General features: G+C 42.0%; 1 protein-coding gene across 3 annotated transcripts in view; it reads right to left on the bottom strand.

Moving 5' to 3' along the window:
• Nucleotides 1-11864: 11864 nt before the first annotated feature.
• RPS6KA3 (ribosomal protein S6 kinase A3) overlaps nt 11865-25861 on the bottom strand; it is a 177135-nt gene continuing 163138 nt past the window's right edge. For all 3 annotated transcript variants that reach the window (XM_088451605.1, XM_088451607.1, XM_088451606.1), the window contains 4 exons: nt 25116-25192; nt 24652-24769; nt 23990-24130; nt 11865-14137 (listed from right to left, as the gene is read on the bottom strand). In XM_088451605.1, the coding sequence (XP_088307731.1) occupies nt 14012-14137; nt 23990-24130; nt 24652-24769; nt 25116-25192 (462 nt within the window). In that variant the 3' untranslated portion in view covers nt 11865-14011. The remainder of the gene's footprint in view (nt 14138-23989; nt 24131-24651; nt 24770-25115; nt 25193-25861) is intronic.

Below are 25861 nucleotides of genomic sequence, written 5' to 3'. Positions count from 1 at the left end.
GTGCTGCACCCACTCTATGGAATTACCTACCTCACACAATAACACTTTCCTCTAGTCTCCAATCCTTCAAGCGTTACCTGAAAAGTCACCTCTTCAGGCAAGCTTATCAGATTCCAGAACCTCCCACATAACCTTCATAGCTTCCATATCTAATTACATTCCCTTTTACAGTCCACACACAATCTCACACATAGTCTTTCTCTCACATCCTCATGACATTTGGTCGACATTCCTGTGTGACTGGATCATGCAGCCAACCAAGAAACTGCATTCTGGCTGGACCAAAATGCAATATATAGCACTTATCCTTGTGTATCAATGCCGATTTCCCTATAGATTGTAAGCTTGTGAGCAGGGCCTTCCTACCTATATATCTGTCTGCTATTACCCAGTTTTGTTCTATTAATGCTTACAATTGTAAAGCGCAATGGAATATGCTGCGCTATATAAGAAACTGTTAATAAATAAATAAATGGGCAGCAAGATGTATATTGTATATGTGCAGGAGCAAAACCTCATTATGATAAGGTCAGAGGATAATGGTGCAATTCAGAAAGCTGCCCTTTCTGGTTTTGTACAATTGTGCCTAGGAAAAATTAGTATGGTTTAGTACTAAAATTGTGTAGTTTAGCTAGCTGTTTTTTTTTGTACCTCTAGTTGTTTTTAAATATTTTAATGAAAACAAAATGCCTACATGGGTGTATGGATGTCTTGTACCTTCCAATCCCGAGTTTCAATATTACTCCCAGCAGCACTATGTCCCCAGTGGAATTACCCCCACCCCCTTGTTGTAATATATCCCCATAGTTACTAGTGTCCATAGACCCCGCCGCCCCTACCACCACCATGTGATAATATAAATATATATTTAATCCACCCCACTCCGACCAGGGCCACTAATTCTAATGTGGGGCATTACCCAACCACCTCACCTGTAAAACTCCCAGTACCAAAATGTCACCCTTCACAATGCATTTCCCACCCCCACTGGGGCACTTACCTTTCCCCATCCTGTAGAGCGGAGCAAAACATGGGTGAGGCAGTACTGATAATCAGTCCCCCCTGCTGCAGGAGATCTCACAGTGCTTAGTGGGGGAATTACAAAGTCAATTTGATTGCACTTTAATATCCGGCATATGGCATTCTGGGGCACGATTTCAGAGGTCACCGACCACTTCATCACTGCAGGGTGGCTGGATCAGTTCTTTATCTCCACACACCCAAGGTGAGTCTGTGATAGCAGGAGGAATACCAGGTGATACTGTGTGGAGAAAAAGAACTGTACACTGAACTAGGGGGAATACAGGATCCGAATACCCGGGTGGTGAATGTTTGTACCCCAGTTTTTGCCATCTTGGGTGTGTGCTGTTCTACCCCTCACACTGTCTGGTATGCTGCTAAATTGATGGAATTTTATTTGTCTTTTTAATTTGACTAATACTAAACTTCACTATATTTGAATATACCTTCTTTTTGAGGAAATACGTTAAATTCATTGGGAAGAACTTTTCCAACAACAGAGACCGCAAAGAGATCAATTACGGATATAGCTTGGGGATACCACCACTTGCAAGACCACTAAGATTGTTTATTTACCTCAGAGGAGCGCAATTGACCACAAGTATTGTATTTTATCTTGTGACTTTATCTAGGGTGTGGGTGACCACCCGTGCAGTCAGTGCAGCACCGTTGGACTTGGAGCGCAGTTTTTTTATTGTTTGTAATGTAAAACAAGTAACTAACCTACAGATACCCATCCAAGTACCTGCAAAAGCCACTGCAGGGGTAATCCCAATGAGATGTGAGTATTTGCCATAGATGATATAAGCAGCAAGATAAAAGCTAATTCAGGATGTATTAGCAAAAGGCCAGGCCAGTCACATATACTAGCATATTTGGCCACACAAGCAGAGGGCAGTTCAGGCAGCATGCTTTGTAGAAGAGTCAGGGTCACAAGCAGCAGTCAGAATAAAAGGGACAATAACTGAAATGATGAGCACAGAAACATTGGCGTGAAACACTAATTATAAAGCAGTCTTCAGCGCAGGATCCTATTTATATAGCTAGTGCCAATCAGCATATAGTATAAGACCAATCTTTAGATCAGCTTACGCATAAAGGGCATGTGAAAGAATACGCTCCGGATGCACGACTGTACAAAACCAGAATAGCTAGTGAAAATGAGAAACTGCTGACAACTTATGTCGCAAGAACAAGTCAGTTGCCCAATACTAAAATCACACCTCCTCAGTTTAATCAGGTAAAGTTCTTAAACCTCCTGCATGGAGGTCTCTGACCAGTATCTTTTCCAATGCACCAGATAATAAAATTGTCACTGTACCTACTTGGATTCTAGAATTTTCTGGGTGGTTTACGGATTGCTTTCTAAGAAATGTTTTAAAAGAATAAACTGGTTTCAATAAAAAAAATAATATGGAATGCACAGTTCTGGGAGATCTTAAAGATCTATCTAAAAGGCAAGCAGGTGCAGTATCTTTCAAATTTTAAATGATCCAATATATCTAGGACCAAATCTATTAGAAAGCTGATGAAACCAAACAGTACTGCCTTCTTTAAACTTACAGGGTATTGTAAAATGATCCGCACAATGTTTAGGATGGAACACAACACATTTACGGGATGACTTGTAATGTACACAGTAGACATAAAAGAGGGAGAATGCAGATGATTAGTTTGGAGAACCAGGGATGGAAATACAGGAGATAATGGAAGGCTGTCACCTCCGGGTGCCGTCCCTGAATGGGGCACACTGACCTCATACAATGCTCAAGGTTCTGCTTTATGTGCCCCACAGTACTAATAAGCAAGGGACATATGCTGCAGGGCCCTCAACATGGAGTCTAGTTTCTAGGGATGAATCTCCAGCAAGGAAACCGCACTGATGTACATTTGTACATTCTAATTTGTGGGGGGAGGAAGCGTGGTGCTGCTGGGGTGTTGGCAGTGAATGCAGGAGAGAAGATAGCGTGTGTCTGGATGCTGCTGAAGTGTTAGTCGTGAATGCAGCGGGTGGTGTGTGTGTCTGGGTGCTTCTGTAGGTTTGGAAATGAATACAGGGGGAAGGGTTTGTGTCTGGGTGTTGGCAGTGAATGCAGTGGTGGAGGGAGTGTAGGTGTGTTTTTCTGTGTGTTGCTGTAGTGTTGGCAGTGAATGCAGGGATGAGTGTTTGTGTCTGGGTGCTTCTAGGTTGTTAGTAGTGAATGCAGGGGTGGTGGTGTGTGTTTGGGTGCTACTGGAGTGTTGGCAGTGAATGCAGGAGGAGGGTCTCTCATCTGGGTGCTGCTGGGGTGTTGGCATTGAATGCAGGGGAGAGTGTCTGGGTGCTGCTAGGGTTAGTAGTGAATGCAGGGGGGAGGGTGTGTGTCTGGGTGCTGCTAGGGTGTTGGCAGTGAATGTGGGGGGGGGAGTGTGTCTCTGGGTGTTGGCAGAGAAAGCAGGGTGAGGAAAGTGTGGTGTGTTGGAAGTAAATGTGGTTTAGGGGGGAGTGTGTGAGTGGTGCTGGGACTAGGGTGTTGGTAACGAATGCGAGCAGTGGGGCACCAACACTCTCCCACCTCTGGGCTCCTGGTATGAACTTTTGTCCCTGGGAGAACTATTGTATGCAGATTCTGGCCATGGCAGTTTTTCCATCCAATTAACATGTAGCTCTAAGACATAACATCTTAAATATTATTCCATCACCTGATTCAATTTCAGTCTGACCAGTTGTTTATAATAAGCAGGGGTCCACAAAAAGATCTCTAAAAACAATATTACTGGGTAGTCCGTGTAGTCTGAAAATGTATAAAGTATTGTTAGAATGGATAATGTAATTTAGGTCTCTCTCAGAATATCATAATTGTAGAACAGGTTTCACATGCAAGAATAATATCTTTGACTTTGGACTTTAAGGAAGAACAACAGACTGAACAAAACAGTAACTTGATAGCTTTGACAATACTAGATTTATTATCTTGAGTCTTGGTAAGTACAGTATGTCTACACGAAACAAGTACAAACAACAAATGAGATGCTGCAGTAGGTGCTTAGTCTTGTGCAGAAATTTGGTAAAAGAACGGACTCTCAGCCTGGCTCTGCGGGTCAATCCCTTTTGCCCAAATCCTTCAGTCCATTGCAGCTTCCGAGAAGAGGCTTGCAGATAAGATATGCGAAGTACAAGTGGACACTTCCCTGATTCGACATGATATTTAGAAAATGCGAGAGAGTTGGGGATGCTGCACACTGCATATCCACCTTTGAGTAGAGCCAAATTGCAGGTTTATCATCTCAGATGGTTACCTGTAGGACCTGAAGATAGGTAATAATTTGAGTTTTGGGAGACTCCCGGATCAAGCTGAAGGGTTTGCCCTGGTGAAGTTCCTGGAAGATTTGCTTGTGCAATTAGTTGACACTTTCTCTCCACAATTCTCTGTGGAACAGGCCCACTGTCCTTCCTAGCCACCACCACATGGTGCACAGTCATGGACATTCATAGCTTGGCTGCTACATTAAAATGACAGAAATACTATTTTGCAGCTGGTTCAGCTTCATGGTCCACTAAACTGGATAATCAGGCTGTATCTGTGTATCCTGACTTTGAGGGTAAAAAAAATGATCTGTTTCTTCAAATTAAACGTTAATATCAAGACCACCAGCTTCAATGCTCCATACTTTTTCCGACATGTATCATGGTGCTGGGTGATGGGGACCACCCCACTTTACTTTTTACTACTCCAGGAGAAGCTGAGGCAGGGCTGGAGAGGTAGTCAAAACAGGGAGATTGTCTCCACACAAGCAATAGCAGTATAATTATGGCCAAAATCCCAAGTTGTATGGCAATAGAATATACAACATCATTAGTGTAATTACTTGAATGCCATCAACAAATAAAGTTGGTGGTGCTCCCCTAGAGTTAGGTTACAGTATTGCACAATTGTGCAGGGCTGGAGAGGTGCCAGAGGCCCCATCGCTGATGTTTCCATTGTATAACACTTTATCCATCTCCAGGGTTCTGCACTTGTGAGCTAATCGCTGCTTTTACCTAATATTAACAGTTTTTCCCATTAATTCTACTCTACCATAATATGTTGTTTCTTTTTCATATTTGCTATACGGTTTTGTTGATTTTTCTTATGCCATGTTGCTATTTGGGAATCTCTTTTTTTTCTTTTGAATTTCAACATAGCTAGCTTTACTTGGGTGTTGCGGTAGCATTGAAGATAGTTCTGTGGCTGTTATGTCGTCTTAGAGGTATATTTTCTAAAGTGCAGGATTTTAGAAGTTAAGTTGGTCAGTCAGAAATGGACGATGAACTACAAACGGGAACACACATGAACGATTATCGTTCATCGTTATAACTCAGAAACTGAGAGATTTTTTGAACAATAACGACGTTGTTATAGTTAAATCGTTCAAAAAATCGTTACGTGTATATGCAGCTTTAGTCTTTTAGCAATGATCTGTTCCTATAGGTTTTTAGTTTAGTTTGGGTAAGATTTCTAGTATCAGGCATACCTTAGTCATGTGGGATAGGCAGGGTGGGTTTGCGGGATGGGATTATTGTATATTTTAATGTTGCTTCTATTTGATGGATATCAATATTTTGTTTGTTTAGTGCTCTATGATTTTGTTGTCTTTTTCTCTCGGCGCATGGGTGTGTCCTGTTTTTTGGGAAGAAACTTTTTTTTTTTTCAGTACTTTTCCTTACTGAATAGGATTCATTATATGTTTTTTGGTAGTTGTTCTGTCTCCATCTGCTCACTTGGAATGTTCAAGGTCTCAACAATAAATGAAAAGGACCTTGGTGTTGTCTAAGGTCAAGAAATACAATGTTGATATTGTTTGTCTCCAGGAGACCCACCTCTATGGTAGCTGTATCATGGCTTTAAAGAAATATTGGGTGGGTGGATGTATCATTCCACATTCTCCCCGAACTGTAGAAGTACTTCTATTCTAGTTAACAAATGCCTTAATTTTAAATTAGACACTGTTCCCATTGACCCTTCAGCCAGTTATGTTTCTTAGAACACTTATTAATTCTGTATTTGTCCATATTTTGGCGGTTTATATTCCTCCTCCTTATTCCAATGATGTTTTAAAGAAGGTGGCTGCTTTTGTGGCACTTTCTCCTTCCACTCTGGTCATTTGCCTTAGAGCTTTTAATAATGTGATAAAAGGAAAAAATGATTCTCTGCAATTGTCGACTGATACTCCTTTCACACTTGTCGAGATTCCCGGGAATTTGGCCTGCCTCAGCCAAATTCCCGGGTAGCCGCGTCTGTCTGAAAGGTGCCTACCCGGGAACACGTTCCCGGGTAGCCGCCCCTGAAATCGACCAGGGTTTTTCTCGGGACTTAAGTCCCGGGAAATTACCCTGCTTCTGTCTGAATGGTGCTACCCGGGAATTTACTCCCAGGCTTTACCAAACAGCTCCTGATTGGCCAGACGCTGCTGCCTGTTGGTGAGGTCATCAGCAACAGCCAGACAGTGGAGGGCAGACGCCATATAAACACTAAACATAGCGCTAAGAAGCCTGTGCAGTGCTACAAGGCAGATTTGGTGCTGCAACAGTTTCAGATAGGCCCGCAACACTACAAGGTGAACTTGTACCAGGTGTTTGGAGAGTGGTGCCAGGTGTGTAAACATATTTAGCATCTAATGTTATTATTTATGTCATAGTGTTATACTACGTAAATTACTGTTTTTTATTACCTTATTAAAAGAGCTTGTTTCTTATTATATATGGCATCTATTTTAAAATACTGAAAACTTTATTACCTAACAAGAGATTTATTTTTTATTCATTTTCTTATTTATTTATTATTTTTTATCTAAATTTTCTGGGTTTTCTTTAGTGCGGTAATCTTTATTTTTGCTGTGTATAGGTGGTTGGTGATCATGGCACATTGGAAGGACGAGGAGGTCCATGAGCTCTTACATGTGAGGGGAGAGGAGGAAATAAAAGCTCAAATCACAGGCACTGTTAAAGATGCCATGATCTATTGCAACATTGCCAAAATCCTGGCCACCCGAGTAATTTTGAAGACACAGCAGCAAGTCCTTAATAAGCTGAAGAGCCTAAAGAAACAATACACAAAGGTCCATGACCACAATCGTAATCGCAGTGGTGTGGGAAGGATGGAGTGGGCCTTATACGATTTATGCACTTCGGCTTTTGGGCATACAGCACTATGCAACCCCATTGCTCTATCTTCTTCAAGTGATGCTGGCACACTGTCTGCAACAACGACATGCACGCCTTCAACAACTCCTGAGAGCAGCCAGCAGAGCCCGGCATTATCGCAGGTCCTATTTGATGACGCAGATGAGGACTCATCTAATACCATCATCATTGAACCAAGCACTGGCACAGATGTGATCTCTCCAATGCAAAGGCAAGATTCTGAGTCTGAGCCACAGACCCAGGGAGACAAGCCCACCCTACGCAGTAACAGTAAGTTTAAATCAAATAACTTATGTTCTGCTGCATTAATCTACGTCACAGGTTCTCAAACTTGGTCCTCAGGACCCCAAACAGTGCATGTTTTCCAGGTCTCCTCACAGAATTACAAGTGAAATAATTAGCTCTACCTGTTGATCTTTTAAAATGTGTCAGTGAGTAATGAACACACCTGTGCACCTACTGGGTGACCTGGAAAAAGCGACCTGAGGACCGAGTTTGAGAACCACTGATCTATGAAATGTTGTCATTAAATTTCTAGCATATCGTATTGTTTCTGCGTTTATCTTGTAGTGGAGGATGGGCACCGCATGCAAACAGACGTGCTGCTTTTTGAATTGGGACCATTTATTGTTTTGAGTTTGAAATATTTTTTACATCTGTTACCCAATGTTTTCTCTCTTTTACTTTCAGTTTTCACAGTGCCAACACGTAAAAAGAAGAGCAAAATTGATGTTGCTACCAAAGCCATGACAAATATTCTTTGTGAACAACTACGCGACCTAGATTCGGAATGGCAGACACAAGAGGATGCCAGACTGCAGCGGTTCATGGCCAATGAGAGAGAAATGCAGAGTAAGTTGCTAAAGGAAATGATGGCTATGCAGGAAAGGCTTAGTTGCGATAATCGCGAATTTTTTACTCAAATCTTGAGCACAATCCACTACAAACCAAAACATGTTCCACCACCCACCCATTTTGGGCAACAAGCTAATTATCCAAACTCACTTGGGGAACAATCCCAGTATGTGCAGCAACCTCAGTCACCCAACTCATTTGAGCATACATCACAGTATGGCCAGCACGCTAGTTTCCCCACAGCATTTGGGCAAACTACATACAAGTATGCTCAACAAGCAAAGCCCCCCCCCCCCCCCAGCATTTGGCCAAACATCCCAGTATGCTCAACAAGCAAAGCCCCCCCCAGCATTTGGCCAAACTACATCCCATATATCCATGAATCCGCAAACACCTCAGTCATCCTCAACATTTACAGATAGTACATTAGATAATGTACTTGAAGGTCAATTTAAACATACTTTGCCAGCTAATACTCTGTTACAGGAACTTACTCCTGACAAAAACCCAGGGTTTACAGTTTACAGAAATATTTAAATGTGGTGATCAAATATATCTAGTGATGTTAACTAGACATATTTCATATGACGATGTTGAAAATATTATGGTTACTGCTTTTGTCATAGGATATTGAGTTGGTGGAAACAAGGATCTACCAAAAAATTATGGTCCTATTTTTTTTATTTTAAAGGCTTGTTTAATGCCTCATAGCTATATGCGCACTTAACAATGTTCTGAAGTAAATGTGCACTTTACTGTTATTTTTTTTTACACTATTGTTTGGATTTGAATTGTGTTGTATTTTGTAAAAAATATGGAAGTAAGGCTTTCAAACTTTGTATGCAAAACAAAGGCCTTTATTAAAGATTTTTTGAACCTTTCAAATATTAAGTCTTTGTATTTATTTCAATAACAATAACTCACAGTCCTCTTATACCACACATCCCCACCTTTGCATGCCCTCATTAATGTGTGCCAGCATAACGTCCACTTTTAATGACAAAACACTGTTTTTCTATGTAAAACTCTGAAAAACCCTGCTCTTGTCTGAAAGGGGTCTACCCGGGAATTTCCCGGGTAGACACTGTAGTGTGAAAGGGGGGTCTTGACCAAATACCCGGGATTTTGCACTGGAGAAATTCCCGGGTCTGAGCAGGAAATTTCCCGGGTTGTATGTCTGAAAGGGGTATGAGTTACCTTCCCCTCCCTCACTCCTCTAAATTGTAGCAAACATTTAAAATGCAAAACCAGGTTAATTTTTGCCTTTTAATGACTGCTACTTTAAAACATTGGGCAGTCTCACAAGGAACTCGCCGATGCTTGAAATCCGCAGCCTATTACATATACCCCATGGTCTTTTTCTCAGCCATTTTGGCCCCTGGTTTAGGCAATTGACTACTTCTCTAGAGGAGTTGCCTACCATTTTCCGTTGTGTATAACACTAGGCACTTCCCTTTTGGAAGGTGCATGTTTTTAGAAGCTTAATCCCTTTTGGTTAGACCTCATAGTTGCTGGATCTGTACCATAGGCGGCATGGGTTTCCTATTTTGAGGATAATGCTTCTTGTCTTGATGCTTCAATTTTATGTGACTCATTTAAGGCTTTCCTTTATTAAACATGTTGCAAATATTAAATTGTGTAATCGGAAAAAGGAGAATGCTCTAATAAAGCTGCTGAGGCCCAGAACCTTGTCTCCAATGATGATTCAGATGGGGAAATTCTGCTTCCTGCTCAAAGGAAATAGTTGGATAACCTGTTTAATAAATATAAACATAGACTGTTGTTTTCCCATCACTTACAATATTCTCAGGCAGATGTTGGAGGAGTGTGTGTGGGGGGGGGGGGGATTTAGACTTTCTGGCAAAGGAAGATGGTGCTTCCAGAGGAGTCTCAAGTATCCTAGACAAACAAATAGGCGCTGAACTTCTGTAAGTCCTCTAATCCTAAACAGTTTAGTTACAATGTACCAAAGAAGAGAATAAATGTTTTAACTTATTATATATATATATATATAGATATATATATATATATATATAGATATATATATATATATATATATATCTATCTAATAACAGCAGCCATCAATTTGAAGGAAACTGGACACTCCACTAAACAAATCTGCCAGAAACAAAATATTTGTCAGACGCTAAATCCATTATAAGATTTAGTTATTTAATTAAGGAGCCTCAATACCAAAAATTAACACAATGAAATATTAAAAGAATGTATTGGTGAAAAGTAAAAACAGAAAATATAAAGCAAAAAATAAAAAATGCAACTTCTATTTAAAAGACTAAAATCAATTCAGTAAATTAATCTCCACAAAATTGGACATTCCTTTGTACATAAATCAATTAAAAGCACATAGAATTTTATACATTTTAATAATGCAGCTATTAAATCAGAAATAGTAAGCCACACTAGGGGGTCCAGTGACTCAATGGCAGGTGTAGCAGCTTGTTTCAATTATACTGGTTCAAAGGAGAGCAAGCTATATTAATAAAGCAGCAAGATGTTAACCAGATCAGTGTGTAATGGAAAATCCTTGTAAGCGTCTCCCTCAGCGATCAAATACCTTGGTGCAATCATGCATCGGTCCCCAATACACACAGCAAGTGGTCCCTGCTCCTTCCGTTTAACAGGCAGGGACTTCTATATGCGTTTCTCCGACTTCCTTACACGACGGTTTCCTCAGATTTTGAACTCCTCCGCAGAGAATATTGCTACTATCTTTCTGCAATATTACTCCTCATACACCACTAGGAATTCTTATTCACCTTCTTGACTTTCTGCCTACTTGGGATTCTATGTTTGCCTCGTTTGAGGGATGAAGCTGTGGAATTCTTAGATGCCCCATTTAACAAAGAGTAGCTAGACATTAACATCTCTTCCTTCCAGCATTTTTAAGGCTCCTGGAGTTGATTGGGTGCCTACAGAGGTGTACCAAAAATAGGAGGGCCGTAAGGCCCTCCCAAAATTTCACAAGCTATGGGGGATAGGTGATCTTAATCTCTGGATGACCTCTGGAGTGACTTTAATATGATATCTCCTTACCTATTTCCTACCCTCTGATTGTTTTAATTGCCCTGCTACCCCCAAACACTAAAATTTAATTTTTTTATACTGGATTAAAAATAAATAAATCTGGCAATTTGCTATACTGATCCATGATTTCCCATCATGATTTGTGATTATAGATATTGCTAGATTATAGAGCTTTCCTTTGGGTAAACAGGTTAAACTCAATTAACATTTACCTTCCAATATCAAGCTGTCCTAATTTAAATGATGAATTTTACAAAGTACAGCAGAGTTTAGCACATTATAGCTATCCTTTAGTCACACAGCCCTAACATTCTGCACAAACATGTTTCCGGAAAAACAATAGATGAAGATATTTTGTGAGCTGAACTAGTTCAACAGAATGCAGCCAATGATGTGTTTATTTATTTATTCATTGTTCCAAATGAATTTATTATATTGTAATTTATATTCGTATAAACCATTGAATCATTGCCTTGAGTGTGTGAAATTGACATGGTGTGTCATCTACTCCATCTCTCACCTCAGCAGCAGTTTTGTTAATGGTATGTTTTTTTTTCCAGCCAATTCAGAAGGGCCAATGTGATGCCTATACCACTAATCAATCATTAAAGAAAGGTTCATTCAAATTACTACATATGCAAGTGCTATCAAGAACATTTGTAAATCCTGTTGTGCAGCAATCAATTGGATACCTTTAACTAAAACATTTATTTATTTTTTTAAAGGTCAGTGTTAAAAATGTACACCGACCCACATTTTGAAAACACACACAACTAATTAATGTAGGCATTTGAAAGTTTATTATATAAATGTCTGCTTTTTCTTTAGAAGATTACAAAACCGATTGAGAGAAATGTACAAGCAATGATTACCATTAAGAATTGATCATACTGGATACATGTTAGTAGTAATGGTTAAATTTGTTTCAAGGTAGGTGATAATAGAATCCTCTACAATTGTTGTACAAAGACATTTTATTCTAGTTTACTGCAATGGAAGCACACATAAATGCCTTCCAAATATTGAATTATGGGCACATAGGGCAATTCATAATTATACTTCAAGTATCAATTATTCTCACATGCCATGCAAAACCTAATATAAAGAATGATTGTACATAACTGTAGAAAAATATTCTCTATGATTTGTCTTTAAAAAAAAAAAAAATTAAACAGCCCCCCCACCAGAAATACAGTAACTGCAAAATAATTACATCCCTTTGAGTACAATGTCCCTTTCGCCTGGGTCAGAGTTATGTCATAAAGCTAATTCATAATATTCACCAGAGAAAATTTCCCATCTGTTATACACCACAGCTTATCACGAATATCAAAACTTTTGTCTAGAAAAGAAGTTTGGTAAATGGCAAAAACAAATAAAAAACCCCATCAAATCTATTTGTGCATCTATATTTCATAAAAAAAAGAAAAAAGTTATATGAGTAGTAAGGAAAATATTATTATACATGATATTTGCTTTCAATTTGATCTAGTATAGCAGTGCTTAAGTATGCTCTAGAAATCTTTTATATTCCTTCTAAGTATATCACCACCCATGTTGTCCGACAACAATTCATTTATTGCCTTTATTAAAAGCTAAGTGAGCTCCATTAATTTCATTTTCATGCAAATAAAAAAAAAAAAAGTTCTTTACTTGTGCTAAGTTACTGGGACCAAACCATACTAGTAACCTGGAGGGCAGGCTGCAAAGTAAAATTAAAATTCCAGTACTTAACGACTTCTGTGAAACCTTGTGGCTTTGCGATTATTTACACATTATATTGCCAACCTTTCATGCATACAGCATATGTTATTCTTATATCTGCACTTCAGAATTTTTGAGATTATCTGAAGTAATCAAAACCAGTTACTGTCAAATTTAACTATTCGAATTTCCTTCCTTCGACAATTGTGTAGCCAGGAATATTTAACTTATCCATTGTTCATGCATTTTGCATTACAAGAAATAATTATGGGCCAACCTATAGAATGCAGGGAGCTTTAAAGTAGCTATGTAAAGCCAAAAAGTGCATATCATTTAAACCCAACATGTAAAATTGTGTGATTAAACTAAAAAACAAAAACAAAACATGGCCAGTAAGCATACTCCAAACCAAACAGAATGGAAATTAGGACCATCAAAGGAATTCCTAATATAATCAAGTACTACTGCTTTAACTATTTGTTTGCTGGAAGAATTTGTAGCACACAGAGTGCAATCAATTCCTTTTACAGTTTACTGGAGGTGGTGGGTTCATATTTTCATGTACAGTATTGTATTAGACCACGTTGCATTAAGAGGCAGTTCCATACCTGTTCTATTAGCTCACATAGCCAGTCCAGTGGTCTAAGCCACTGGCACAGTTCATACAGAACTATTTTTTAAACAAAGACAAGGCATGTGAAAAATTACATTTATAAAAAAAAAGTTAAATTAGAGCACAACAAGAAAATAGGCAACACATTTAACTAAAATGAAAAATGCAGAGGAGACTGGCAGTTATGTGCCATAAAATAAACTCAAAAGTTTGCATGGCACAGAGTACACAGATTTAAGGAACACAGCATTGACATAATGTAAGTGCTCAAAATAAAGAGAGATGGGCAACTAAAAATTTTCCCTATAAAAATAATCATTGACGTTTCAGTGTATTCTTCATGCAGGGAGGATAAATGTCTTATTGCTCCACTGGTGGAGGACCAGTTTTTCCATTTCTCATTTTACAGACTGGTCATTAGAGTCAGTAAGGTAGAAGGGTTGCCATCAACAACGTAAAGAGAAAACAGACAAAAAGCAGCAGCATAGATGAGCCGGCAGGGGTCTTTTTGATATGTGCTTGCCGGAGTGTCTTTTTGATATGTGCTCTCTCTCTGTTGGCCTGGTTTGTGCTGTGGATTTCCAGCTCTAGAGCTCCATAGATTGTCAAGTTCACAGCGCAGTTGAGGTAATCTTCTTTATACCTCTTCTTTGTGCAAGAGTGGAACGGCCTACAGGTTCTAACACTGGAGACAATGGATTGAGGTTCAAAGCAGAGTATGTCGCTGCCATGGCACCCTATGTTCAAACACAAAGAATATATGTTAGTAAAGAGACAATAAGGAGGAGATTCTATAGACCAGTCTTGGACAAACTGTGGCTCTCACCAAGTGTTTTGAAACTATAGGTTGCTGCATGCTGGGGGGATTGTAGTAACACCTGGAGAGCCACAGACTGTCCAGCCCTGCTATACACTTTCTAGACTAATTTTTCAAAACATTTAATTGGAGCTTTCTATACTTATTAAGTGAATAACCCACTAAATGTTACTATGCGTTGACATTAGTGTATGTATGAAGTATTCTGCAGGTTTATAATAAGCCTTAAAACTACAGGTATTTAGATACCATTGTAAAAATCAACAATGATGGAAGTAGAATTTAGATGGAGCGTACTATACCGTCAAAACCAATTCTTTCTGCTAACTTGCCTGGAAACATACAGAATATAGGAAAATGCATGAATGGAGGCAGTTAGAGGAGGGCCTGGTTCACAGGTGGACTCCCAAGAAAACCACAATCTCTGACGATGGTAGCACACTTCCTCTGGACATCTGCATTTGTGTATCTTATGGTGCTTTCTGCACACCTTCAAAAAGAACCTTAGAAAATGGCAGTCTAATGTACATAGAGACCACATAATTTCCTCTGTAAACACAATTAAAAAAAACATTTACATTGAAATTTGTGGATAAAAACCATATAAGCATCTTTGCTTTTGGGAACAGGGGCCTTATTTTAGTAGCATGATGAATTATTGTTACTTTCACACAATGCAAAGACAAAGTTACTGCAAGACAGTTATTAGGGCTTCGGTGTTTCATTTTACGAAACTTGTGTACAGGGCTGTAAAAATTAAAGTATTCTAAGGCTTGTGATAAAGAGAAATATGGACAACAGGTACTCCAGAAAATGCACTAGTCATTTATTGAAAAACAAACTAAATGTATTTGTTGCAAATTTTGTCACAAGGTGACAAAATTTGAAGAGCACTAGAACACTTTACTGAAGAATAGGTCATTAGCCAGTACTTTCAGACGTCTTCGCCAGCCCGATCACTGGACCATATCCTATGTGACTTTCGGTCTTGGCTTTTTTTTTCTCTTTTGAAGAATCAGGTGTATTGAGAATTAAGTCATACCATGTCAGATTTGAAACACAGCATTAGATAGCATGTCCTGACTATTCCATTTGACATGTTATGTTGTACAATAGAGAATAATATTTTTTAAATGGAATCTTGATGATCACAATGAAGAGGCACTACTCAGGTGAGCTGTATTGAATGTGTATATATATATATATATATATATATATATATATATATATATATATATATATATATATATATATATATAGCAAACCTGACAAATAGAAGCAGGCGGCACTCTTCCGGTCTTCATAGCAACGAATAGAAATTTATTTTTCCATATAAGCCGACGTTTCAAGGCCCGTACGGCCAGTATAAAAATAAATAAAATGGTGTTTAAATAAGAAAATACATGGGTACAGATGTCGACGTCTCGAGACCCTAAGGTCTTTTCATCAGGATTGTACATACCAGGATGCATGTACAGTCCTGATGAAAAGACCTTAGGGTCTTGAAACGTCGACAATATCTGTACCCATGTATTTTCTTATTTAAACACCATTTTATTTATTTTTATACTGGGAGTGCCACCTCTTTTTTCTTATCGTTGTGGTGCTGCCATGCACCAGTATATGAAAAATCATTATAATATATATATATATATATATAAAATTAAAGGATTTTGGGTCAACTTACCGTTGAATCCTTTTCTCTTAAGCAGGCTAGGGAACACTGGACCATGGGATTGTAGTATTGGGGCTGGAGCTGGCACTTAAATAAAACTGTAGCTTTAAAACCCAAGATACTCCCCCCTGCAATCCCACAATTCCAGTACTTCTTTAAAAGAGTCCGGAGAGGAGTAGCAGGAACCCTGTGAAACTGTTTAGTACACCTAAAAAAACCATTAGGGAAAAGACCGGTCAAGAACCAAACACCTCGCACGACTGAGCGTGAGGGAGGGCTTGCAGTGTTCCCCAGCCTGCTTAAGAGAAAAGGATTCAACGGTAAGTTGATGAAAAATCCTATTTTCTCTTGCAGCAAGCCTGGGGAACACTGGACCTTGGGATGTTCAAAAGCCGTCTTCACGGGAGGGAACGCTCAGGCTGCCTGACCGGAGAACTGTACGCCCATAGTGGGTGCCGCTGGAAGCAAAAAATCCGAAACTTAAAAAAATAACCGTGCGGACCAGATAGCTGCACGACGGACCTGTGCTGCTGAAGCCCTGCGTCACGCTGCCCACAAGATCGCCACCGCCCTAGCGGAAGGCGTTGACACCCAGTCTGGTGTCGGTCACCCCGCACCAGAAGAGGCATGAGTGATGACCGAGCAGATCCAACGAACAAGGGTCTGCTGAGTAGACGGCCAACCATGTTCATGCGGCGTACCAAGGAAGACATATCCCAGGAAAACTGCAGAGCTCAGCACCACTAGCAGAGCCAGAGCATCCCAGATCCGGAAATTCGCCGAACGAGGAATAACCAGAAGGACAAGATCCTAGTGTAAGTACGAGGCCGAACCAAGTGTCAGCTGGAACGTAAAACTTGTACGGGGAACCACCCAATATCAATAGAAGACAAAAAAAAAAAGGGGCTTGCAAACCCTAAATACGGAACTTTGCAGAGGGAAGGCAATAGTCATAAGGAAGACCAGTTTTCAAGGGACTAACTGAAGATTCACTGAAATACAAAACTAAACTACAGCAAAGAGCTGCGTAGCAGCCCCCTAACAACGTGCCCTACTCCTCAGGCACTTAAAAGAACACTGGAATTGTGGGATTGCATGGGGGAGGTTTTAAAGCTACAATTTAATTTAAGTGCCAGCTCCAGCCCCAACCTACAATCCCAGCCTTGCTGCAAGAGAAATATATTTCTTTTTTCTTCAATAAACAAATACCTTGACAAAAGATCCACTAGAAATTTAAATGCGTTGATGAGAGGGTGCTCTTTGGTCTCCTGGGTTGCAAACTGTCACTTGCCAGAGGGAACCAGAAATTCGTATGGTCCGAGCACGGGTAGCTTTTCATCTGATCATGCTATTTTCTCACTCCCTATCTGATAAGCTCATTTTTCCATGTTTCTTTGATTGACATCATCTCAACGGACTTTGCTGGAATATTATCTACGCAGGTTAATGAGGAATGTATCCCATTTAATTTTTGACCGTTAGCACCCTTGTCTCCTCTGGACTTTTGCTGAAGTACCTATTGGCCAAACTTCTCTTCATTTTAAGTCTTACAACACTGTGTGTAGCGATCTTTCAGTCATAAAATTAACCAAACTGTTCCTGGCCACAACATTCGACACACAGACAGCCAAGAAGAAGACTCCTGTGAAGTCACCATCTTTAAAATGCAGTTACTGAATCTCAGACTATGCTTTAGCAGAAAGATTGACTTTTTAAATGAATAGGGTGAGAACAAAATAGGAGATTAAAGTTAGGTACTATATAATGTAAGGGTAGTGCTCTGTGGTCAACACCCCAGTTGGCCACAGAGCGCTACCCTCTACCCTAATACGGTTGTAATTTATGTTTAAGGAAGCTGGGTCACTTCCTGAGGAAGCAGCTAGTGGCACCATATATCCCCCCAAAAACCTGTGAGCACTGACCATATATAATTCCCTGCTATTTATTTCAACTATATAATGTGTTTTCCAAAACCGATGCGTATGAGTTGTCTTGGATTGGAGCATAAAAACACAGATCCTAACTGTAAAATAAAAAAAAGCTCCACAGTAGACTGGAACCAGCATAAATTAGTACTAAATTTCCAGCAACTTCATATGATGAATTTATGCATCATGATTAATCCACTTGTACAGGATCTACATGGCTACCCTGAGAAATAGATAAAATCATACATACTTAGCGGAGGTTAGTTCCACACTTTATGAATCAGCCTTTGTATTTAGTATATTTAGTGTGAATGTAATGTATGGCTAAATTTAGCTTTTGTTAAGCTCATTCTTTTTATGGCACTACAGGAAAAATAAGAGTTATGGTATAACATAACTTTGTTAACTCTTTTTCTTCGAGGTCCATGGGGTCCACAGCCATTATGTTGGGGTATGAATCTTGGTCACCAAATAGTTAATACAAACGAGGTCTCTGCTCCCAGGATGCACCGGGTTTCCTCCTCATATACCCCACCTCCTGCCTCAGGTAGCCAGTTCGTTACCAAGCTCAAGCAGGCAGAGACAAACAAAGGTTAAGAAAGAAACGACCCATACTTATGAGTCCAGACTCTCAAGAGAAGAAACTACGGAAAACCTCCCCCAGAACTACAGGTGCGTCTGGGTGGGTGTCCTGTGGACCCCATGGACCTCGAAGAAAAATGGTTAAAGGTATGTTATACCATAACTCTTATTTTCTTCTTCGGGGTCCATGGGGTCCACAGCCATTACGCTGGGGATATCCCAAAGCACTAACCCTACGGGCGGGGATGCTCCTGACTCTCGGAAGAGAGGAGAATCCTACGTCCGAAGGAGGCATCCTGAGAGGCAAAAGTGTCAAAGGCATAAAATTTGACAAAGGTATGGATGGAAGACCATGTGGCTGCTTTACATAATTGCTCAGCAGAAGCACCCCGGCGGGCCGCCCATGATGGACCTACCGCCCTAGTAGAATGTGCCGTCACTGAATCCGGCACATGCATACCAGCCTGTGTATAAGCCAATGAAATTGCCATGCGAATCCAACTGGCCAGTGTCTGTTTATTGGCTGGCCAGCCACGCTTATGACAACCATAAAGCACAAAAAGTGAATCGGACTTCCTCCATTTGCTCGTGCGTTTAACATAAATTCTCAACGCACGGACCACATCCAGGGAAGACTCACCTTGTGAGAGACTTGTGCCCTGAAATGCTGGAACTACTATTTCTTCATTAATATGAAATTTAGACACCACTTTCGGAAGGTAACCCTCCCTAGTACGTAGTACTGCTCTATCTTGATGAAATATCAAGAACGGCTCCCGGAAGGAAAGCGCAGCTAAATCCGACACTCTACGTGCAGATGCCATAGCAAGGAGGAATACCGTCTTTGCTGTTAGCCACTTGATGTCTATTGAATTTAAAGGCTCGAACGGAGGAGCCTGTAAAACCTTCAGAACTAGAGTCAAGTCCCACGGAACAACCGGGGAAACGAAGGGAGGCTGAATCCTCAATACCCCCTGAAAAAAGGTCTTTATATCCGGTCTCAGAGCAATTTTATGTTGGAACCAGACTGAAAGAGCTGACACCTGTACCCTTAAAGAGGTCAGGCGTAGCCCTTTTTCCAGACCGCTTTGAAGAAAATCCAGCACTCTGGATATCAGGAATTTATGTGGATCATACCCTTTCAGTTCACACCACTGAAAGAAAGTATGCCAAACCCTATAATATATACAGGCTGAGGATGGTTTCCGTGCCTTCAGCATCGTCCGTATAACAGACTCGGAAAACCCCTTTTCCCTCAAGACGGAGGCCTCAAGAGCCATGCTGTCAAAGATAGCCGATGAAGATCCGGGTACCAGCAGGGACCCTGTACAACAGATCCGGTCTCAATGGCAGAGGCCATGGAGTGTCTATGGAATGAGACCGTAGATCTGTGAACCAGTGCCGTCTCGGCCACGCCGGAGCTATTAATATGACGGTGCTGCCCTCTTGTTTGATCTTTCTGACCACTCTGGGCAGAAGAGCAAACGGGGGAAACAGATATACCAGCTTGTAACGCCACTTTACTGTCAGTGCGTCTACAAACTCGGCTCTCAGATCTCTTGTCCAGGATCCGTACCTGGGAACCTTGTTGTTCCTTCTTGATGCCATCAGATCTATTTCTGGTAGACCCCACCTGTCCACAAGGTTCCGAAAAACCTGTGGATGTAGGGCCCATTCCCCTGCATTTATCTCTTTCCGACTGAGAAAATCAGCCTCCCAATTCAGGATTCCTAGAATGAACACGGCAGATATCATGGGCAGATGAGTCTCTGCCCATACCAGGATTCTTGATACCTCTACCAAGGCGGCCCGACTCCTCGTGCCCCCTTGATGATTTAGGTAGGCGACCGCGGTGCGATTGTCCGACTGTATCTGCACCGGCCTGCCCTTTAATATTTCCTGAGCATGCACTAAAGCTTTGAATATAGCTCTTAGTTCCAGGATAGTTATCGGTAGCCGGCTTTCCGTCACTGACCACTTCCCTTGGAAAGTGTGTGACCCCGTCATCGCCCCCCAACCTTGAAGACTGGCGTCGGTTTTGACGAATGTCCAATCTGACACCCAAAAGGGGCGACCCTGCCTGAGATGCTTTGTCTGCAACCACCAGGTCAGGGACAACCGTACCTCTGGAGAGAGATGCAGCAGCTGGGACCTGATCGTGCGATGATCCTTGTTCCAGCGAGACAGAATGAATTGCTGCAGTGGTCTGGAGTGGAATTGAGAGTATTCCACCATCCTGAAGGTGGCCACCATCGACCCCAGGACCTGCATGGCTACTAGAACGGATATTTGCCTGTTGCGAAGCAACCTGCTTATTCGTGATTGTAGAGCAAGGATCTTCTCTGGCAGATATATTCTCTGCACGACGGAGTCCAATCTCGCTCCCAAATGACACATCTGTTGTATCGGACAGGATGACGACTTTTGCCAGTTTATGATCCAGCCGTAACTGTACAGACATGATACTGTCAGCCTCAAATGAGCCTGTAACTGCTGTGGGGACTGCCCCAGCAACAGGAGGTCGTCCAAGTAAGGCAAAATCCTGACGCCTTGGCGCCTGACACATGCCATCATCACTGCCATCACCTTGGTGAATACCCGAGGGGCTGTGGACAGGCCAAACGGCAGGGCCTGGAACTGAAAATGTTCCTCCCCTACCGCAAAACTAAGACATTTTTGATGAGCCTGTGTGATTGGGATGTGAAGGTAGGCATCTTGTATGTCTAGGGACACCATATAGTCCCCCTGTTCTATTGCCAACACAATCGATCTCAGTGTTTCCATCCTGAATCCGGGGGCTCGAACAAATTTGTTGAGCTCTCTCAGATTTAGAATAGGCCAGTATGACCCATTCAGTTTCAGAACCAAGAACAGATTGGAGTAAAACCCCTCTTGGAACTGGTTCTCTGGCAAAGGAATCACTACTTCTGATGCTAGTAAGGCAAGAATAGCCTTCTGAAGGGCCAAAGCTCTTTCAGAACCCACCTGCGGGTTTACACAAAAGAACCTTTGAGGAGGAGTCCTCCAAAACGTCAGGGCGTACCCTCGGGAAACAACTCCCCGAACCGAGGCATCCTCCGTCATGAGGTGCCAGGGCTCTGAGAACCGAAGCAGTTGGCCCCCCACCCTGTGATCCCCCAGGGGGGAGGCCCGTCCCATCAGGCCACTGGTTTATTCTGGACCCTAGATCCTGGACGTTTGTTCTGCCAGGGCTTCCTGGGTCCTGCCTTTCTTGGTGGAAATCTCGCTGAGGGCTGACCTTTGGCCTTGCCCTGCGGCCGAAACCCCCGAAAGGACGCCCTCCTCAATTTAGACGAGGTTGCTGATGGTAAACCTGCCGTCTTTGAGGCTGCCATGAAGGATACAATTTTGTCCAGTTCTGGACCAAAGAGCACACCTCCTGTGAATGGAAGGAATTCTAGGGCCTCTTTGGACCCGACATCTGCCCTCCAATCCTTCAACCAGAGGATCCTACTTGCCACCACAGACTCAGCTGAAACTTTAGAGGAAAGGATCCCTGCATCCAAGGCGGCATCACCCAAATAAGAGACCCCTTCTCTAATAAAGGAGATCATATCCAGTTGCTCCTTAGAGGCATCTGGTAAAGACTCCGTTAGAGTTTTGGACCACTCCTCAAAAGCTCTTGCTACCCAGGCAGTGGCCATACCTGGGCAGGTGGCCGTTCCTGCCAGCGAAAAAATTGATTTGAGACAAGACTCCAATCTCCTATCCGTGGTTTCCTTCAGCGAAACTGCTGGGATTAGCAAAGTGGTACGTTTAATCAGCTGTGCCACATGCGCATCAACTGATGGTGGATTCTCCCACTTGGCACAGTCCTCTGCTAGAAAAGGATATAGAAGCGCATTCTTTTAGAAGAATGGCTTATCTTATCCGGACGGACCCAGGCTTCCTCCATAAGTTCTGATAAATGTTCAGACTTTGGGAATTCTGCCTTGACCACTTTTTGGCGCTTGAACAGGGGGGGCTTTCCTAAGCGGAAGATCCTCTTCCTTGATATTTAACACCGATTTTACAGCCCTTATCAGAAAAGGGACATCGGCTACTGGGAAATGATCATCACCCTCCTCGGAGCTAGACTTCTGCGAAAAGTCCTGTTCCTCCTCAGAGGAGGCACTCGAGTACTCACCCATGTAAGGCGGTACATGGCGCCTAGATTTAGGCTGCTTTGGCTTGACAGCCTGAGGCTGAAAAACCCCCGAGGATGATGCCATAACCTTACCAGCACCAGGGTCCATCCAAGGCGGCCACATCATGGGCATAGGATGCATCTGCTGAGGCAAACCCCAAACCGGTGGTACCGGGGGCAGCCAGCCGTTCCGCCACCTGAGCCATAACCTGAGAAAATGATGCCCAAGGAGGCTCAGGGCCTGAAACAGGCAAACTTAATTGGTGTGGTGGCTGTCTGAAACAGTTCCCACAAAGCCCATTTTGTAGAAAGTCCTGTGGGGATAAACCTGTCTTGCAGGCTACACAGGATATCAGCAACGGGGCTCCCGCCACCTGACCCTCAGACTCCTTAGACATAATACTATGCCACTGGCTCTGAGTGTATATGTGCTGCTTTCTACTCTCAACCCACACATCTGTAGCAAGGGAAGGGGAGAGACAGTGACAGTATACAGGAATTACAGTTCTTTTACAGAAGAAACAGTATCCATAGACAACAATCACATGTCATGCATAAATACTCTGCGAGCCATATGCATATAAGCTCTCACTACCATAATCAGCCTCAGCTTAGGTAGGATAGAGCCCTGTAAAAACCTAGACCAGCAGTAGGCAAGGTATACAGGGAGACTGCCCAGCGTCCCTCTTGTAAGAGCAGCGTTCAGAGAGCAACTGACATACACTCTGGCTGCCTATATGGAGGCTGGGAGGAACAATCCATTGTGCCAGAGGACTGAACTAGCGTGTGGATTTGGGGAGGAGCCGCCGGGGAAGCGTACCTCCCCTATGCCGCTTGGACCTGCCCGGTAAACTGACCTGGCCGCCGCCACAAGCCCCGGCTGGTCAGGAACATCAAATCCTGACGGTCTAGGCTAGGAGAACAAGCCGTATGCCTCCTGACTGCAGCGCGCCTCCGGCCAGTCTCACCGCCGGAGGCCGGACCGCCACGTGGTCCCGGCGTCAGCGGCCGCCGCGACCACCTGCTTATCTGCCATCCCCTTGATCCGGTTGCGGTCCAGGGCCAGAAAGCCCCTGCCGAATCCCCTGCCAAGGCTAGCGGTGCGGCACCGGCGGTAGTTGCAGCGCGTGGCCGGTGCGCCTCCAATCAGGCGTGAGGCTGCTTCCAGGACAGCTCAGACCACCCGCTGAGATAGAGAGTAAAACTCTTTTTTTTTGTACTCGTCTGCAGGACTGCTCCAGCAGTCCCACTGTCTATGTGGTGAACACACCAAACAGGAAGAACTGGCTACCTGAGGCAGGAGGTGGGGTATATGAGGAGGAAACCCGGTGCATCCTGGGAGCAGAGAGCTCGTTTGTATTAACTGTTTGGTGACCGGGATTCATACCCCAACATAATGGCTGTGGACCCCATGGACCCCGAAGAAGAAAGGATTATTACCTTAACTAGATGTGGTGCATCCTGTCGGTTGAGCTGGAACTGAGGCAGCTGGTCACAGTGTACTATCCAGGGGTGTTTCAGTACCTGGGCAGCTGTTAATCTCTGATGTGGATCCACATGAAGCATTTTTGATACTAAATCCTGTGGAAGTACAAACTGGCAATTAAAACATTGTGATCAACAAAAAAAAACAAAAAACAGAGGAGCAGGTAGTCATTGACTAAATATACTTAAAATAACAAAAATCACTTGTTCATGTCATCAGCATTATTTACCATTTGAATATAAAACAAATGTGTATGTTTATAGATTTACACTTGTCACTGACTTAACTTTGGTTAACAGGTAGGTGTTATATACATTAAAGATAACCTACTCCAGACCAGATTCAACTAGATCTCTCAATTTTAGTAGATCACAGCTAATTAACAACCAAATGAACCAAGATAATGAATTCAGTTATGTCTGACTAGCAATTGATATCTGTGGGGAGCAGAAATGCCATGTGTAACCATGGCACCACAAAACATTAAACACGCAAGTGTGTTCTCAACTAAGTAGACAATGACTGAGTGATACACCTGAAATGAATAAAACCGCATTAGGATGGGATACGGAGACATGATCTCCAGAAGACATTGATGTGTAAGAAAAGGGCAGACCTTAGCAATATCGGAGACTGAATTCCAGTAACCGCCACTTAGAGAGAACTTCCCACTGCCTATTCTTGCCAATATTTCTTCAGGAGTATCATCCGGTCCATTTGCAAAAGGTGTATATCTGCAATTCAATACAATACCCACTTATGAAGTGATTTAAATATTAACTGGTGAATAGACTTGAGCAAAATAACAAATCTGGAAAGGACAATGACAGTGAATGAAATATAAGGAGCTTGTAAAGCAAATTAAAATGTGACAGTGACTAGTAGATACCTCTGATGAAGCAAGTTATGTAGTAAAGAGCATCTCCAATACATTCTGGGTTTAAGAAAATACGTAAGAAACCTATAATAAAATTTCTATGGCGACACATTCTCATTATTCGGTTTAAAAAAATAATAGCAATACAGTAGATTATTCTTTGGGAGTTACATAAAGCATTGAAATGCATCATATAAACTCACCCAGTTAGCATAGTATACAGGAGAACACCTAAACTCCAAATATCACACGCAGCATCGTAACCTTGACGCTTTAATACCTGCATTTAAGAAGAAAAACAATAAAAGTTAATTAAAACCTGTATAGCTTTGCTTTTCCCAGGTGACCCCAAATAAGTTCCAATATGCTAATATCTGAGGCACATGGGTAAGTTTCCTTTGGGATTCCATTTCTAACTAGATTGCTTAATGGAGTTGTGGTGTAAACAGCACAAATCAGCATGGGCAGAGTTTAATTTCATCAGAGCTTTGCAATGATGTATTTCAGGCTGCAAGCTAGATGCCAAACATACATTTATACTGTCGTATAACAACATTTGGTGCAAGGAAAACAGGATGGGTGAAGGGACTGGAACCAGTTCATACAATTGAAAGATCGATCCATGATAAGACAGACAAAGATACTGTTTATGGGAAGCAATCCTAATTTAACCAACTAAATGTAACATAGCAAAACATTAAACACTGTGCGATAAAGATAAAGCCTTATAGACTAATCCACAAGGGCATTTTTTTTCAGTTGCTCTTTTAGTTTATTAGGAGTAGGAAACACTGCAGACCGTAATGCATGTAAAAACGAGAGATTTTCTTTAAACCCCTATCCTGATCCAAAATAGAAACCAGTGCAGCAGCAGCAGCAGCGCACACGTTCTGCATCTCCCTGCATATAAGTGGGTGGAGGGTGGAAAGATGGGTCAATGAAACAGAGA

The sequence above is a fragment of the Taudactylus pleione genome, unplaced genomic scaffold (genome assembly GCF_031769625.1).
Source record: "Taudactylus pleione unplaced genomic scaffold, aTauple2 ptg000026l, whole genome shotgun sequence".
NCBI lineage: Eukaryota > Metazoa > Chordata > Amphibia > Anura > Myobatrachidae > Taudactylus > Taudactylus pleione.
Note: the sequence above shows the minus strand (reverse complement) of the source record. Positions and strands in the feature narration are given on the sequence as shown.